General features: G+C 36.4%; 1 protein-coding gene across 2 annotated transcripts in view; it reads left to right on the top strand.

The window, feature by feature from the left end:
- AQR (aquarius intron-binding spliceosomal factor) overlaps positions 1 to 16,430 on the top strand; it is a 115,091-nt gene extending 98,661 nt beyond the window's left edge. The window contains exons 32-35 of one of the 2 annotated variants that reach the window (XM_510286.8): positions 2,612 to 2,697; positions 7,179 to 7,353; positions 10,080 to 10,193; positions 13,117 to 16,430. In XM_510286.8, coding sequence (XP_510286.3) covers positions 2,612 to 2,697; positions 7,179 to 7,353; positions 10,080 to 10,193; positions 13,117 to 13,431 — 690 coding nt within the window. In that variant the 3' untranslated portion in view covers positions 13,432 to 16,430. Of the gene's footprint in view, positions 1 to 1,897; positions 2,130 to 2,611; positions 2,698 to 7,178; positions 7,354 to 10,079; positions 10,194 to 13,116 lie in introns of those variants that run through there. The other variant, XM_054667335.2, reaches the window with a different exon arrangement.
- Positions 16,431 to 17,119: the final 689 nt, after the last annotated feature.

The raw sequence follows: 17,119 nt of genomic DNA, 5'->3' as shown, positions 1-17,119 counted from the left end.
ATACTAATGATAAAATTAGGACTTTGGCTATGGACATGGCTATGTAAAAGCTCACCTTTTTTGGAAATTATGCAAATGTAACAGGAAAATGAGAAAAAGAGGGGACAAACTATTTTTATAGACTATCTGGGCAGTAGCAGAAGAAAAGAGGGCCTTTTGTTATGAAAACCATCCAGCCTTCAGAAAACAGCCTTGCTCACCCCATCTTCATGTCTCCCACATAGCTAATCTAAGAAACTTACTTATTCAGTGATGAATAGTATAAAGGGAACTAGCACAAGCTCAATTTATAGGAAAAAATGAAGAACAGCAAAACATAGATAGGATACATGCTCCAGAAACCATGTTGGCCTGGAAAAGATGAAATTTTCAAATATACATTTTGCTGTAAATTGGGAAATACTTAATGAAGTAACCATATCTTTGAGGAAAAGCTACAAAGCAGAGAAATGTAAGAACTCAGAAAGAGATGAAATGTAAGCTGGAAGAAAATAAAATCAGAGGAATGAAAACAAAATCAAAAGGAATACAGGGAAGAATAGACACTGCGCAGAATACTTCATAAAGAATAGAGTGAAACTGAGAAACTAATAATTTTGCAAGTTTAGAAATAGAAGGACCTCAATATTTGAGTCCTTTTACAGAAAATCTTACTCAAATAATAAGGAAAGTTACTTTCTCTCATAACAAGATGGAAATAGGGTGGTTCCAAGGTTGGGTTACAGGGTAGCTCAATGATGTTATTCTGCCCTGCTAATGTCAGTGTGTGAGCCCAGTTCTCCACATGGTCAGAGTGGCAACAGAATTCCCAGGTATAATATCCACACATAACAACAAAGGACATATATCCAGAATATATGAACTCCTATAAAAGTTATTACTAAATAAGGCAGACCAATACAAAATGGGCAAATGACTTGAACAGACACTTCACATAGGAAGACCTACAGGTAGCCAATACATCATGAAAAAGTGCTTACCATCATTAGTTGTCAAGGAAATAGAAATTAAAGCTACAATGATATACCACTACCTACCCAAAAGAATGGGTAAAATGATGAAGATTGACATTATGACAAGTGTTGGCAAGGATGTACAACTGAAACTCTAGAACTGGAACATTGCTGGGGAATGTGTAAAGTGGGATAACAATTTTGGAAAAGTTTGACAGTTTCTTATAAAGTATGCACTTACTGTACAGCTCAGCAATTTCACTCCTACATATTTATTCAAGAGCAATGAAAACGTCCACAAAAATATTTGTACATGAATATTTATTGCAGCTTTATGCAAGATAGCTTCAAACTAGAAACAGGCCAACTTTTCATGAAAAGGTGAGTGAACAAAACTGGTATATTTGTTCAGTGAAAGAATACTCAAAAAGGTATGAATTTCTCATGTACACATACATGAATATATCTCAGAAACATGCTGATTGAAAGGAACAGGACACAAAAGAATATATCCTTTTGATGCTATTTTTATGTAATTCTAGAACTGGCAAAAAATAATCTGTAGTGACAGAAAGTAAATCAGTGGTTGCCTGGGGCTGGGGGATGCAGATTTGACCAAAATGGGGCCTGAGATGATGGACATTTTTATTGTGGTGGTGGTCACATGGGAAAATGTATTGTCAAAATTCATCAAATTGTACACTTGAACACATTTTATTGTGTATAAACTATACCTCCATGTAGTTGACTTAAAAAGTGTTTTGTAAACTTCCTAAAGATAGAGAGACTATAAATTACAGTATCTGCGGGGTAAGCAATAAACTTTTTGTCAAATTGATGAAAAGATAAATGTCTGAGTTGCCAGTATTAGTGACTGAAACCTTTCTGAACTTCCCTATTTGTACATACACTTTTTTTCTTTCTTTCTTTCTTTTTTTAAACAGGGCCTTACTCTGTTACCCAGGCCGGAGTGTAGTGTCATGATCTCAACTCACTGCAACCTCCACCTCCTGGGCTCAAGCAATCCTCCCAACATAGCCTTCTGAGTAGCTGGAACTACAGGCACGCGCCACCATGCCCAGCTAATTTTTGTATAATTTGTAGAGATGGGATTTCACCACATTGCCCAGGCTGGTCTTTAACTCCTGGGCTCAAGCGATCTGCCCACGTTGGCCTCCCATGTACATATATTTTCAAACTGAACAGAAAGTGCAATGAAGATTATTTGTTTTTTTCTTTGATGGAGGAATGCTGTAGACATTTACTAGTGATACGTTAAGTAATAAATAAGCATACTAAGTTATATTGCTGAGCATCAAACTGGGATACCAGTTAATAAGCTAGACATAGTCCCTGCTTTCATGAAGTTTTGCAATCTAATGGGGGAAGACTGTTAATTCCTAAAATAGTTATTTAGTTATCAGCAAAGGTAAAGACAAGTGCTGTAAGTGTGAATAACATAAGGATGTAGTTTGATCTGATTAGTATGGTTTCTTTAATAATGTTCATTAACTTGTTCTTGGAATTCCAAGCCTATGATTATGTTTCTTTTGGGATTGATTAAGGATAAGATGTTTGTTTCTAGCACATTATTTAAATGATCTCTAGTGTCTTTTGGCTTTTGCAAATGCACCATATTTTCCATTTTTTATTTCTAGGTGACAACTGTTGATAGATTTCAGGGTCAACAGAATGACTATATTCTTCTTTCTCTGGTACGAACCAGGGCAGTGGGCCATCTGAGGTACGTAGGAAAAAACTTTCATAATATTTATTGAACTTTACTATCTACTTCAATTTTGAAATTCTGTGGCTAAGTGTTCTAAATATTTTTTAAGTTTAAACTATAATTACTAGGCAACTTTTGCTGCTTTTTGTTGAAATGTAACATCAAATTCCTTGTAGTAACTATTGTCATTGCTGCTGGATTTTTTTACCTTAAATGTTTTAGTAATTTTAAGTTTTACCCTTTAGTAACCCTCAGAGATAGCGTTTTATCATAAAATCTTAATCTCTCCTGTATCTGTTAGAAACTTAATATCAGAAATTAAAGGAGATTAACTAAAAAGTCTTCAGAATAAATTTTCATTGTATAATATGTTTTCTCATTTTTTCTCATACACAATCTTTCAGCCTCAGTGTTAGAGGATAAAGGAGCCATTTGTTCTCCCTGGATTAAGAATTGTCAAAACAAACAATCTACTTTTATCATTTATTATGATGTGTTTATGTGCTAGAGATTTACGGAAATAATATCTTCTTATTATAAAGCATCCATTTAGTTTTATATAAACCTTCATCTCATATGACATACTAACAAAACTAAGGAGAGTTTATTTTATTACTTTACTGATTAGACATAAAAAGAAAATTCTCCAAGCTCTCATAATGTTGTCATTAAGATCTGTTTGGAGCTTAACCCAGTGATCAGGTTTCATGAGATTAATAACTTTTATGTAAGGGTAAGTAAAGATGTAATGTTTTAAAAAATTGTTTTGCATACTAAAAGTTTGTTTTTGCATATTAAGTGTCAAGCCAATATTTACAGACTTAACTTTTTACAAAAGCAATTCCTTCTTCTCATTGAGATTTATAACTGCCATCTGAATGGACTGTCACTATGGTTTATATAATTAACATCTCAAAAACTTACAGTATGAATATATGAATACTCCTTCCGCCCCCCTCCTCTGCCTACCTTTTTTCTTAACTCTGTGGTACTTGGTCTTCAAATTCCAGTGACTTTATTTCTGTGCTGCCCTTTGCCTAATTTTTCTGTAAACTTAGAAAACAAGAAAGATTTTGATGATACAATGCTTATAAATGAAGGGTTAAAAGAAAACCTGATTTCAGTATTGTCTTGAACCTCAAAATTTTTTAGCAAAAATACCTTTATCCCAATAACTTAAATTTATTTGTATTTGCCAAAATTTTCCTTTGAAACTCCAACTTCTTCATGGGGGATAGTGTTGGTGGTGGTTGTGCATAGAAGGGATATGTCAGTTCATTATTTATGATTCCAGTTACCCAGGTAGCTTAGCCTAGGTATCTTAGCTAGAATTTTATCAAACTTTTAATAAGAATTTCTGATTTTTAGAAAGCTAATCTTTCATATCCTTCCTTTTATATATAGGCAAGGAACTATTTCTGTTTCAGGATCCCAAGGAAACCTACTTCCTGCCATATTTCATTTTTTTGATAACATTATTGAGTTGTAATTTGCGTATACAATTTATCTATTTAAAGTGTACAATTCAATGATTTTTTTGTATATTAACAGCTATGCAGTTATCTCCACAATCAATTTTAGAACATTTTCATCACTGTAGCAGGAAACCCTGTACTTAGCAATCACTTCCCTCCCCACTCCCCCAAACCCTTGGCAACCACTAATTTACTTTTTATCTCTGTAGATTTGCCTATTTTGGACACTTAATATAAATGGAATCATATAATATGTGGTCTTTTGTTACTGGCTTCTCTCACTTAACATATGTTCAAGGTTCATTGTTGTCGAATGTATCAGTACTTCATTCCTTTTCATTGCTGAATAGTATTCCATTGTGTGGCTATGTCACATTTTATTTATCCATTCATCAATTGGACATTGGGTTGTTTCCACTTTGTGGCTATTAGAATGAATAATGCTGCTATGAATATGCATATACAATTTTTATGTGAACACTTGTTTTTCTTTCACTTGGATGTAGACCTAAGAGTAGAATTTCTGGGTCATATGGTAACTCTGTATTTAGCATTTTAGGGAACTGTTAGACTGTTTTCCAAGTGCCTGCCTTATTTCTTTTGCTCACACCTTTTTTTCAGCCAGGGTGGACTAATTGGGTGATTGGGTTGGAGCCAGCTTCAGTTCCAGAGGCCTGTTTTAGGACAATGTGGAGCTGTTTAGTAGCCAGAATAGTGGGACAGTTCTGGTCCCTTTTCCAGCATTCATTGTTCTTGTACCGAACTGATTTGGACAGCCTAGCTACCAATAGAAATGCACGTAACCTGTTCTGAGCCAAGTAATGAGGCTGCAGCTTTCCTCTGTTGTTTCCTCATAGGGGTTCTATCAGAGTGTTGGCGTTGTTGTTTAACAGTGCTTTTCCTCTCCAGCCATCTTCTGGGGACTAAGAAAGAATGTTGTAGCCCATATTGCCCTGCTTTCAAGACATAACTCCAAGGAACTCTGCCTACTCATGTTACCATCCTTTGTTTTTTTGCCTGGTAGTTTGTTATGTTCATAGTATTTGGTCATTCATTTAACAAACATTTTCAGATCCATCCATTGTTTGTCAGTGTGCTAGATTCTTAATATTTAGTAATAGATCTAACATTCATGATCTCTGCTCTTGTGGAGTTTAGGGGCTAGTGGCAGATTCATTAATATATCCTTGGAAGATACCTACATTTGAATCTGCAGAAAATTTGTAGTTCAAATCTCCTCATGTACAACGGAGATCATACTGACAAAAGCCACTTTACTGCACTATAGCACTGAAGGCTGGGGAGAAGTTTTCTCCGAGACCATACAGTGGTCATTGCAATAATGCCGTATCTGTGCTGCTCTGTCTAGAGATAGGGCCTTCTGGATGTAAGAGATCACCATGAAAACAATAGTTTATCACCTGCTTCCACCACTAACCCTTTTTCCTCCTAACAACATTAAATTCCACTATAATTTTATTTATAATATTTGTGTGAGGACTTATGCTAGGTATTTCTAGCAGTGTACCTTCAGTTACCAGTGTTGGAGCCACCCAACTGTAGCATGACCCCTTGGGGTTTTAAGGAAATGTGGTGAAAATAATAATTTGGCTGACAGTAACTTAGAAAATAATATTTCCTTCATGAATCCAGTGTGTCACAAATGTAGAGATTCCTCAAAGTTTCTGTAAAGGAGTATGTCTTTTCCTTCTACCTAAATGAGCATGTCTTAATTTTGTTTGTTGCTGGGGGAAGGGTACCTATCCCTGCTCTGTCCCTTCACACACATACACGTAGCACAAGAATATAAGTGATAGCGTATGCTGGTGTCACACTGTACCTCCTTAAGGAAACTAGATTATTTTAAGACCATAGACTAGACCATAAAAAAACCCATAAAAAATGAGGCCGAATTAGAGATACTCCCCCAAATACCTTGCATTACACAAAGAAAAGCTATTAGATAAATATTCCAATTCCTTGTTCTCTCTGTCTCTCTGAATGTTACAGAGAACAATCTCTGTAACATTAGATCTCTGTAACACTCTTCACACTTTCTTTCAGAGATTGGAGGTGATTCTCCCAGGCTTTGTTATTCTTCATGAAAGTCTTCTCTTTTGCAGAGTACTCAAAAATTTAAATAGCCATCTAAAAACATCTCAGGTAAAAAATCTGTCCTCTGCATTTGAAACCAAAATTATTTTTTCTCACTAAAACACATTTTATTTAATAGTGAGGTGAAATTACATTAGCCCTCTTTACATTTATTTGATTCAAACCTTTTTTTAAAAAACTTAGATTCTTTTAAAAAAAATAGATTAAAGAAAAATGACATCATTCATCAGATAGCCAGCTACATGTGTAGTTTGATCATTCAGTTTAACCGTTTTATCACTGTTGATATGAACATTGAGTACCTTTTAGGCCAGGCATTGAATCTAAATACTAGAATAAATACATGGATAAAACATGTTATAGGCTGACTGTCCCTTATCTGAAGTTTCAGATTTTGAACTTTCACATTAGGGATGCTCAACTTGTGTTGTTTTATAACATCATACTGTATTTCCATATGTACTTATTATTGTAAATAAGTATAAAACAGTGTGGTAAGAGTTATCTAGGAAGTAAAATTTTACCTTAATGGAGCCTGGGATTTTGGTAGGTGAAGTGGAAGAAGAGCTAGTTCGAATTGACTCAATGACAGTGATACAGTAAGTTAGTAACTGACAATTGAACTCTACTGTAATACTAATATATTACTTAGACCTTTTTAATAAGTGCATTGGTTATTTTGTGATCTTCCCCTTCAAAAAACCAACAAGAGGTTAGTAATAAAGCCTTAACTTTTACTTGGTTTATTAGTCACGTAACATTGATTAACTTCTATTAAGTTTTTAAGAAGCTTAACTTTTTATTGCCAGGGCTTAACAGGACTATCTAATGAAATCTGTGAAAAAAAAAGCTGCTTAAATGTTAATAATCTTGAAGTGTGCTAATTATTTTGTTTATTTCCCAAAGGGATGTCCGTCGCTTGGTAGTGGCCATGTCTAGAGCCAGACTTGGACTTTATATCTTCGCCAGAGTATCCCTCTTCCAAAACTGTTTTGAACTGACTCCAGCTTTCAGTCAGCTCACAGCTCGCCCCCTTCATTTGCATATAATTCCAACAGAACCTTTCCCAACTACTAGAAAGGTAGGACTTCTTTCTTCATTTTATAAAACAGCATTCCTCAGAGTGGAAATTGGGATTTTCTTATAGGTGACCACATTAGCTTGGAACATTATTATAGATAATTTAGTCCCTGTTTTAGAGTGTGCTGCACTGAGGAACTGAGGTAGATTTTCTATATAAAAATGATATCGGTAGGGCGCAGTGGCTTATGCCTGTAATCCCAGCACTTTGGGAGGCCGAGGTAGGAGGATTGCTTGAGCCCAGGAGTTTGAGACCAGCCTGGGCAACATAGTGAGACCTTGTCTCTATAAAAAATAAATAAATAAAAATTAAAAATAATAATGTCAGCCAACATTTAGTGGCTACCATGTATTAGGCAGGCAGTTCTTTACATACATTATCTCATTTTCATCTCAGTAAAAACAGCCTATTAGGTTATTAGATTATTTTATTAACCCCGTTTTACAAATGGAGAAACTTAGGGTCAGAGAAGCTAAGTAGTTTGGCCATGCATCTAGCAGATAGAGGATCCAAGATCTGAAAAGCCAGGAGGTCTTTTCGAATAACATCCTAGAGTTCATATTATTTATCATTATACTGTACTGTTTGTCTTCAGCTTTGTAAGGAGAACTTAACTACTTACTTGGAAATAGAGCAATAAATAGTTGAGTTCTTAAGAAGCTTACATTCTGGGGAAATGAGGGAGGAGAGAGCGCATATATTTAAAGAAAAGATAGAGAAATACTACTCCCTCTTATCTCCCCTTCTTTCTCCCCTTTTCCTAGCACCTTCCCTCCATAGGTAACCAGTTTCTTTAGTTTCACGTTTATCCTTATATTCCTTTTGTATAAAGGAGAAGAGATATATTACTTTTATATTATTTTCCTTCAGGTTATTATACTATAGACTTTTGGGCTTTGCTTTTTTATTTAATGAATTGTCCTAGGGGGGTCCATTGGATTTTAAATAACATTATTTTAGATGTTCACAGTATACGTCTTCCCTCCACCCCTACTAAAAAAAAACTTAAATCTTGTGTGTTTAATAATAATAAGTACTTTTTAAAAAGTGCCTTTTTATTTACTTATTTTTGAAGAAATGCTGCTGTGGAGAAATGGGAAAATGGTGGAGAGAGATCATGGGGTGGTAGGGTCACATAAAGCCTCAAGTGTCAGGCTCAAGTCTAGACACAATCCTATTATATCTGAGTTTCTCGATCTTTTGTGGGCTAGTAAACAGGCACATTCCTGACAAGAGGTCTGGGACAGAGCCTAGGTGTCATCATGTGTAACAAGCTCCCCAGGTGCTTTCTATGTAAGGGCTACATGTCACACCTGAAGAAATCTGGAGTGCAGGTCAGACAGTATCACTGAACAGAAGGCTTGGAAACCCATGCTTTAGATAACGCTCATGAGTTCAAGGCCCTGGGGAGGTTAGGGCTGAGAACATCTCCCCATCTTCTCCTCAAGAGATAGTGAGGGGCGGAGAGTGCTGTGTCTCAAGGAAAGGCAGCTCTTGGCAAGACTCCAGAAAATAAGCTAACAAGCAAAAACTCTTCCATGTTCCTAGTCATAATAGCATGGCCGTATTTGTACATACGAGTTCTGACCATTGCAGAAAATGACCATTAATCAAAAGAATACCTGCTTAGATGGAATGCTGCCATCCTGCTTACTTCTGAGAAATGTTGTTTAATTTACTAAATTATTTCTAACTTCATGCTCTTTAAATAACTTTTCACTTTAAGATTGAATCCTCCTTTTTTGGGGTATGTTTTTTACCTTAATGATTTTCTAAATTGTTCCTATCATAAGAAAGGATAAGACTTTATAAGCATTTTATTAATAACTATAAATAGGGAAGTTGTTAATCTCTATTTTAGGGTGGTTTAAAAAGAAGTGCAAATTCTGTATTTTCTTGATTTGCTTTACTACCTTACCTACACTTATAGAGCAGTGTTTCTTAGATTGTTGTCAGAAGCTACAGAAGAATCAGCTCATTCCACCCAGACCTTCTGAATCTGAATCTATAGGGGCTGGAGCCTAGGTACCTGCAATTTAACAGTCTACCCCAGATGATTCTGATAGACACCAAAATCTTAAAAAGAGCATTTGAATATTCACCCTCTTGACTCATAGTATATGTGTTAAATAAAAGTAAATGTTAGCCTCTTACTTTTTAGAAAAATATAAGTAGGACAAAGAGTGTTAATATTTTCTTTCTGAATTATCTTAAGAACTGTCTTTGGAGCATACACAGTCTTAGAAACTGCTGTTTCAGACTGTGTTGACTTTTCTCTCTAGTCAAATAATTACTTATCTCGTACTAGTTCTTTTATATTAGATAGTAAACTAAAACCCATACTTAACTTACCAGCCCAAAATTATATTAAAAGCTGGCAACTCTTAGCTCTTCTAGTCTCTAACCTTTCTAAATTTCAATGGAATCACTATTCTTCATGAAGTCTTTTTTTTTTTTTAATAATCTTTTTTTAATGGGAGTCACGTGGCCAGCAGGCAGAGCGTGCTGACCTGGGCCCCCTTTTTATTAATTCTATTTAAGTCTTTTTTTTAACATTCATGAAGTCTTCATTGGACTCTTCACACTTGCATTTTATGTCCTCTTACTGTTAGGTCTTCCAGACCCTAATTGTACTTATTCATAAGATTAAGAAATGGGTTTATGTTGAAGTGTTACCTTCTAGGTTGTTTTACTAGATACTTAACGTTCTTTTTTCCTTCTTCTAGAATGGAGAGAGACCATCTCATGAAGTACAAATAATAAAAAATATGCCCCAGATGGCAAACTTTGTATACAACATGTACATGCATTTGATACAGACTACACATCATTATCATCAGGTGAGTTTCTCAAAATCGACTTTTATTTTTCTTGCTGTAGAAATAATTTTCTTTTTTTCAGAATAAATCTTTAAAGTACCTAATTCCTTGTGGGAAATCAGCTAAACTAAAGCAGGCTATTATTATTTATGTAACATTCGTATTTTTAAAACTTCTTTATATAGTTAGAATTCCACATACAATAAAGTCCACAAACTTAAAGTGTAAAATTTTATATGTTCTGGCATAGGTATTTACCTGTGAAGCCATCAGCACAGTCAAGATAAAGAGCATATCCATTATCCCAAGAGTTTTCCCTTGTGCCCATTTGTAATCCCTCCTTGCCCTTCACCAGTCCCCTTTTTACCTTCCCAGGCAGCCAAGGATCTGCTTTCTGTCATGATAGGTTTGCTTCTGTTTTCTAGATTTTTATATAAATGGAAGCATACAGTATGTATTCTTATTTTTTCTGGCTACTATTGCTTATACAAGTCTTTGTACTTTATCTTGGGTAGATACCTAAGAGTGGAATGGCTGAATTTATGTTAAGGATGTGTTTAACTTTTTAAGAAGCTACCAACCTGTTTTTCAAAGTAGTTGAACCACTTTACACTCTCAGCAGCAGTGTGAGAGTTCTAGTTGCTACACATCCTCACCCTCACTTGATATGGTACGTCTTTTTAAAATTTTGGCAGTTCTAATAGATATACAGTAGTCTCAGTATGGTTTTGGTTTTCATTTCCCTAAGGACTGATGATGAGCATCTTTTGATGTGGTCATTTGCCATCTGTATATCTTTGGGGATGTGTCTGCTTAGGTTTCCTGCTCATTTTTTTATTAGGCTGTATATTTTATTAAGTTTTGAGAGGTTTTTATTTATTCTGGCTACAAGTCCTTTATCTGATATGTATTTTACAAATATTTTCTCCCATTCTGGCTTGTTTATTTATTTTGTGTCTTTCAAAGAGCAAAAGTTTTAAATTTTGATGAAGTTCAATGTATCAAAGTGTTCTTTTATGATTCACGCTTTTTATGTCCTAAAAATACATAGCCTAACTCAGAGGTATAAAGGTTTTTTCTAGAAGTTGCAGAGTTTTAGGTTGGATACTTAGGTATGATGCATTTTGAGTTAATTTTTATATGATACAGGTAGGACTGAGTTTTATTCATTTGTCTGTGGATATGCAGTTGTTTCAGCACCACTTCCCTAATAGGCGATTTTTTTCTTTGTTGACTTGCTTGTCATCTTAGTCAAAATATCAATTGACTATATATGTGAGAGTCTGGGCTTTCTATTCTGTTCCATTATTCTGTATATCCGTCCCTTTGCCATGACTGTACTACCTTGATTATAGTAGCTTTACAGTCAGTCTGGAAATTAGATAACATAAGTCTTTTAGCTTTGTTCTTCATTTTAGAAATTGTATTAGCTATCCCAGTTCCTTTGCTTTTCTATATACATTTTAGAATTAGCAGGTCAGTTTCTACCCCCAAAAGCATGCTGCAGTTTTTAAAAGGATATTTTGAAGAGGAGGATTGTTTAGGATCTATTTGGGGAGATTAACATCTTCACATATTAAGTCTTCCTATCCATGAATAAGATCTCTCGTTTATTTAGATCTTCTTTAAATTCTCATCAGGATTTTATAGTTTTCAACATACAAACCTTACACATATTTTGTTAACATTTTGCTAAGTATTTTTCTTTTTCGTTTTCTTTTTTTTTTTTTTTTTTGCTGCTGTCGTGCACAGTACTTTTTAAAAATCTTAAAGGCCAGGCGCGATGTCTTATGCCTGTAATCCTAGCACTTTGGGAGGCTGAGGTAGGTGGATCACCTGCTGTCAGGAGTTCAAGACCAGCCTGGCCAACATGGTGAAACCCCGTCTCTACTAAAAATACAAAAATTAGCCAGGCATGGTGGTACATGTCTGTAATCCCAGCTACTTGGGAGGCTGAGGCAGGAGAATCGCTTGAACCCGGGAGACAGAGGTTGCAGTGAGCCGAGATGGCACCACTGCACTCCAGCTTGGGCGACAGAGTGGGACTCTGTCTCAGTCAATCAATCAATCGATCAGTCAATTCATTCATTCAATTTCCAGCATTGTAAGCAGAGTCCCTGATGAGAAAGTCACTAGACTGCCATGGGGCAAAGGGCAAGCTAAGCATATAGAGTTGCTCCAGTTTTCTGGTTGAACGGAACAGAAACCTTGTTCCTTGCTGCTCCCTTCTCCCATGGCTTTGCCTTAAGGCCAGGCTCCTCTCTACCTCTCACAGGGCTCTTTTTCTTTTCTTTTTCTTTTTTTTGAGATGGAATCTCTCTCTGTCACCCAGGCTGGAGTGCAGTGACACAATCTCAACTCACTGCAACCTCCAACTCACAGGGTCAAGTGATTCTCCTGCCTCAGCATCCTGAGTAGATGGGATTATAGGCTCCTGCCACCACGCTCAGCTAATTTTTGTGTTTTTTAGTAGAGATGGGGTTTCACCATGTTGGCCAGGCTAGTCTCGAACTCCTGGCCTCAAGTGATCCACCTGCCTTGGCCTCCCAAAGTGCCGGGAATGCCACCATGAGCCACCGCACCCAGCTCACAGGGCTCTTTGATTAAAGTTGACCCTTTCTTGAGTTAGTTTTATAATCAGTCCTGATCAGTCACTGTTTTTTGCAGAAGTGTTGACAGCAAAGTCTGTTGCTTAAAAATCTAATAGCTTTTCATGGTTGTTTTCCTCTCTGAAGATTTTATATGTATTTTGATTATCAGTATATGACATCTGTGTAGGCATATTCCTTGGTGTTAGCAGAACCTAGACCATTGTCATCAGAGGTGTTACATCTGGAGTATAAAATGGTCAGCACTGTTTTGGAGAGCTCTAGAATGGTAATGTGAGAGCTTAGCTGTTTTTCATATTGGTATTGTCTTTGTTTTTTTTTTTTTTTTTGATTAGACTTTATTACAACTACCACCTGCTATGGTAGAAGAAGGTGAGGAAGTTCAAAATCAAGAAACAGAATTGGAAACAGAAGAAGAGGCCATGACTGTTCAAGCTGACATCATACCCAGTCCAACAGACACCAGCTGCCGTCAAGAAACTCCAGCCTTTCAAACTGACACCACCCCCAGTGAGACAGGAGCCACTTCCACCCCAGAAGCCATCCCTGCTTTGTCTGAGACCGCCCCTACTGTGGCAGGAGCTGTATCTGCACCGGCAGAAGCTAACACACCTCAGGATGCCACATCTGCCCCAGAAGAGACCAAGTAGCCAAACTGTAGTCCTTCTAAAGGAGGATATGGCAGTCAAAAAATCTGAGTAAAGCTATTTTTTGTATTTTATATTTGCTTCTGCCATTTTACTGTCACTAATTAATGTTTAGTTCTTATATTTGTTAACTGATTTCGGTGTCTTGAATATATTTTTTTAAATTATGTGTATGAACAATTCTAGTTTCCTTTGTTCAGTCAGAAGAGCAAATAACCATTCCTTTCATGTTTTGATCACTGAGTGTGTCTGTAATCATACCTACATTAAAATCATTTTCTATAGAATATATAATATATACTTCACATTTTTAGTGAACTTCTCTAAAGAAGAGGACAGAATATACTGGACTTAACCACGAATACCCTTGAGTGTCCAAATTGGGAAGGAACTTGTTTCTTCTGTTATACTATCAAATGCTTAAATTCTGTTTCCTTTTTTCTTACCTTTCTTTGCTGTCTTTATGTAAAGATATTATTAGCAGTAAGATACAGGTTTCTTCAATCTATCAAAGTGGTTACATGCATTTCCTTCTCTCAAATCTTAGAATGCCTTAGAATCACCTAAGATGTCTGTTTATTCTTGAGGCACACCTCAGACTGAATGAGTCAGAATCTCAGGATTAGAGCCCAGGAATCTATATTTTAGGAGGTTCTCCACACCACTAATGTTTGGGTTGCTGGCAGGGTGGCATCAGCCAAGGCTGGTTAGGCTGAGCCAGGATTCGTCATCAGCTAAATAGGAAGACTCTGCCAAATCAATCTGGGCAAGAAGCAGGATCCTGAGTCTGGGCAATGAGAGTCAGAGAACTTAACTCCTGTGTGCAGGGTAGAATTTTCCCATGGCAGAAATTCTGAGTTTTCTGCCTTATTTTTCTTGGGATAACCAGCCACAAGGAGACCTTCAGGTAAAATGTGATTCAAATATGGGAAGGCAGAGGTACCTGGGACCTTGCTACTCAAGTATGATTTGTGAACCACCAGCATCAACATCATATTGAAGTTTGTTATTTATAGAAATGCAGAAGTTTGGGCTCTGCTCCAAACCTATTAAATCTAAATCTACATTGCAACAAAGTCCCCAGGTGATTCACAGGCACTTTGTAGTTTGAGAAGCACTGTACTAAGATTGCTGTGTTGTCTTCACATGAATGAGGCTATAATGTAGAATTACCAGTGAATGTGACTAATGTTTTCTGACAAGGGACCTCTGCTTATAAGGTCCCTGGGCATGGTGCCCAGAACTGAAAAAAAAAAAAAAGGAAATGTTTATATGTATGTGTAGAGGGGAAAATTGCCCACTAGTTCTCTATTTCCCATTTTGACCATCTGCTAGAGTATCTAAAGGGGAGCATTTACCCCAGAGTGTCTCCTCTAGTGCATCCACCTATGGGCCTGGCCATGTCCAAGGAATCTTTGAAGAAACAAGCAAGAACTGCACACTACCATTGAAATCCTTCTGGTCCTGACATTTTGAAGGAATGATTGCTTCATAGGGAAATTAAACCCAGAAAGTCAAGTCAGTTATATTTTTTGAGTAACTAGTGTTTGCTCAGCTCTACCAGGCTGTGTTGAATATGGTCCAGACTCTCATTTTATGATGTATCCTACTGCATCAGGACATTTGTGTCAATGTCAGGTGACGAGGGGAAATGAAAGTGATGAGACGATGAGAGGAGTGAAATACCAAGGACGCGATACTAGGAAACCCAGGTCTATTTGTTATCAGAGTAAGGATCAAGCCAGATAGCCTGTTACGTAATTTCTCCGATAAAATATTTTGAAAGCAGGTGCTGTGGGCATCTGTATGGGGAATCGCACTCATAGAATTATTTTCATTTGTAAATATTTGGTATCAGGCCAAGCAAGGGAAAGAAGCTTTACTGTATTACCATCTTTCCTGGAAAAGATTGATTTTTCTCTCTCCCTTAGGGGATATGAGGTATGATACCTGCAACCAAAATAAGCTGGCTGTTAAGTGCTCTCTCCTTAACTATTGTCCAAGCAATGTACATCACTCTTGCCTAGATGAGTGACCATACTTTTTTCTTTGCTGCTTGGTTTTTCTATCACTAAAAAGCAAATTTAGGTGGAAGATGGATGGGCAAGTCCTTTGTCCTTGTCAAAAGAATTTAGAAAGGGTAAAGGTGGTGGGATTTGAATTCTTTTAAACTGTTTATTCATTGGAAAGGCAAGTGAGTGGCAGTTGACTGTAGAGTCTTGGGAATTTTTGAAGGAATTTAAGAGCTGTACTTATTTTAAATAATGAGGAAACAATCAGAGAGACTTAACCAGGGTGGCAACTATGGAAGAGCGGGGTAGAATCCAAGTCTACAGTTCTATGGCACTGCTTTGTTTATTTTTTCAATCAAGCACACATGAGGGATTGCTTAATAAATTCAAGAGTTTTCTATATAGTTTGGGATTACTACAGACACAGGTACTCTAGCCATGTGACTATTTCAGATTAGTGTTCCCATTGCTCTCCATCCTATTTTTCATATCTAAATGTGTCATGATTTTAGAATCTCTTTGTAAAGAAAACCAAAAAGAGCCATGCCCAAAAGAATGAGCATGAAATGAAGCAATTCAAGTATTTAGAATTTCTTCTTCTTCTTCTTTTTTTTTTTTTTCCAAAATTCTGAGTTAAGAAAGTTCATTGCCAACAGTTGAGGATAAATAGCTCTATTGATTTAGGCAAATGAATGAGAAGATTTAAACATCATCAAGAATCCCGAAGTTGGTGTAATAAAAGTTGAGATGTTTTGCTAGATGCTGAGAGAAAAGGCATAAATAGGCCATTTGTGCTCCTGTAAACAAATGAAATTTTGTAATGATCAAGAGACAGCATGATATTGTAAAACACACTTTGGACTCATCGAGACCTGGCTCAGAGTTGTACCTAATTTGCTTATCAGCATTTGGTTAGACCTTAGACAAATTTTATAACCTCTCTAAGCCCATTTTCTTTATCTGTAAATAAAGGAAAAAGATCTGTTTGGATTTGGGACAGGAGAGTTGTCTGTTTTATAGGGTAATGTTTATGAAAATAATCTATCACCTAGGTACTTAGTAAATACCAGTTTCTGTCTCTGTTTTTCTTCAAAGCTTTGTTGACAATGTAGGATATTGCCAACTAATCCTTTGACTTGAGTGCTTAGCCATGCCCCAATCCAGGGAGCATGAAGGATGATCAAGAAGGGGACACCTAGTGGCAGTTGACCTTTGAGGAGCTATCTAGGATCAGGTTACTGATTTGGGACCTCTGAATCAGTACATCATAACATCGAGAGTGATCTCTGCCAAAATTAAAATTCTGGCAGAACAGTATAAGCAGAAGGAAGACATTAGGTCTTTCTGAAATATGGAGCTGATAACTTCTATCAGTTCGGAATTCTGTACTGTCCCACCCCCAAATCATCTATATTGTTGCATGTACTTAGCTTTGTGCCTTGAATTGCTATTTCCTTTTTATCTTGCACTCAGATGGTATTTTTAGAGATGTTTCTTCAATCAAAACAAGATAAAGTTAAAAAAAAAAAAAACAGTGACCCTTTTGCATAAGCCAGAAGAGCAGTGCCTTGCTTCCTGTGAAAAATGCTTGGCAGTTAGCCTGTGTAATTATTTAGCAATCATGTTAATAGATGTTTAAGAATAATGGAACTGGAGCTGTACTGAGCCAAGGATGGAAA

Source organism: Pan troglodytes, chromosome 16 (genome assembly GCF_028858775.2).
Source record: "Pan troglodytes isolate AG18354 chromosome 16, NHGRI_mPanTro3-v2.0_pri, whole genome shotgun sequence".
In the NCBI taxonomy this organism is placed as follows: Eukaryota; Metazoa; Chordata; class Mammalia; order Primates; family Hominidae; genus Pan; species Pan troglodytes.
The sequence above is the reverse complement of the archived record's forward strand: the minus strand, read 5'-3'. Positions and strand labels throughout refer to the sequence as shown.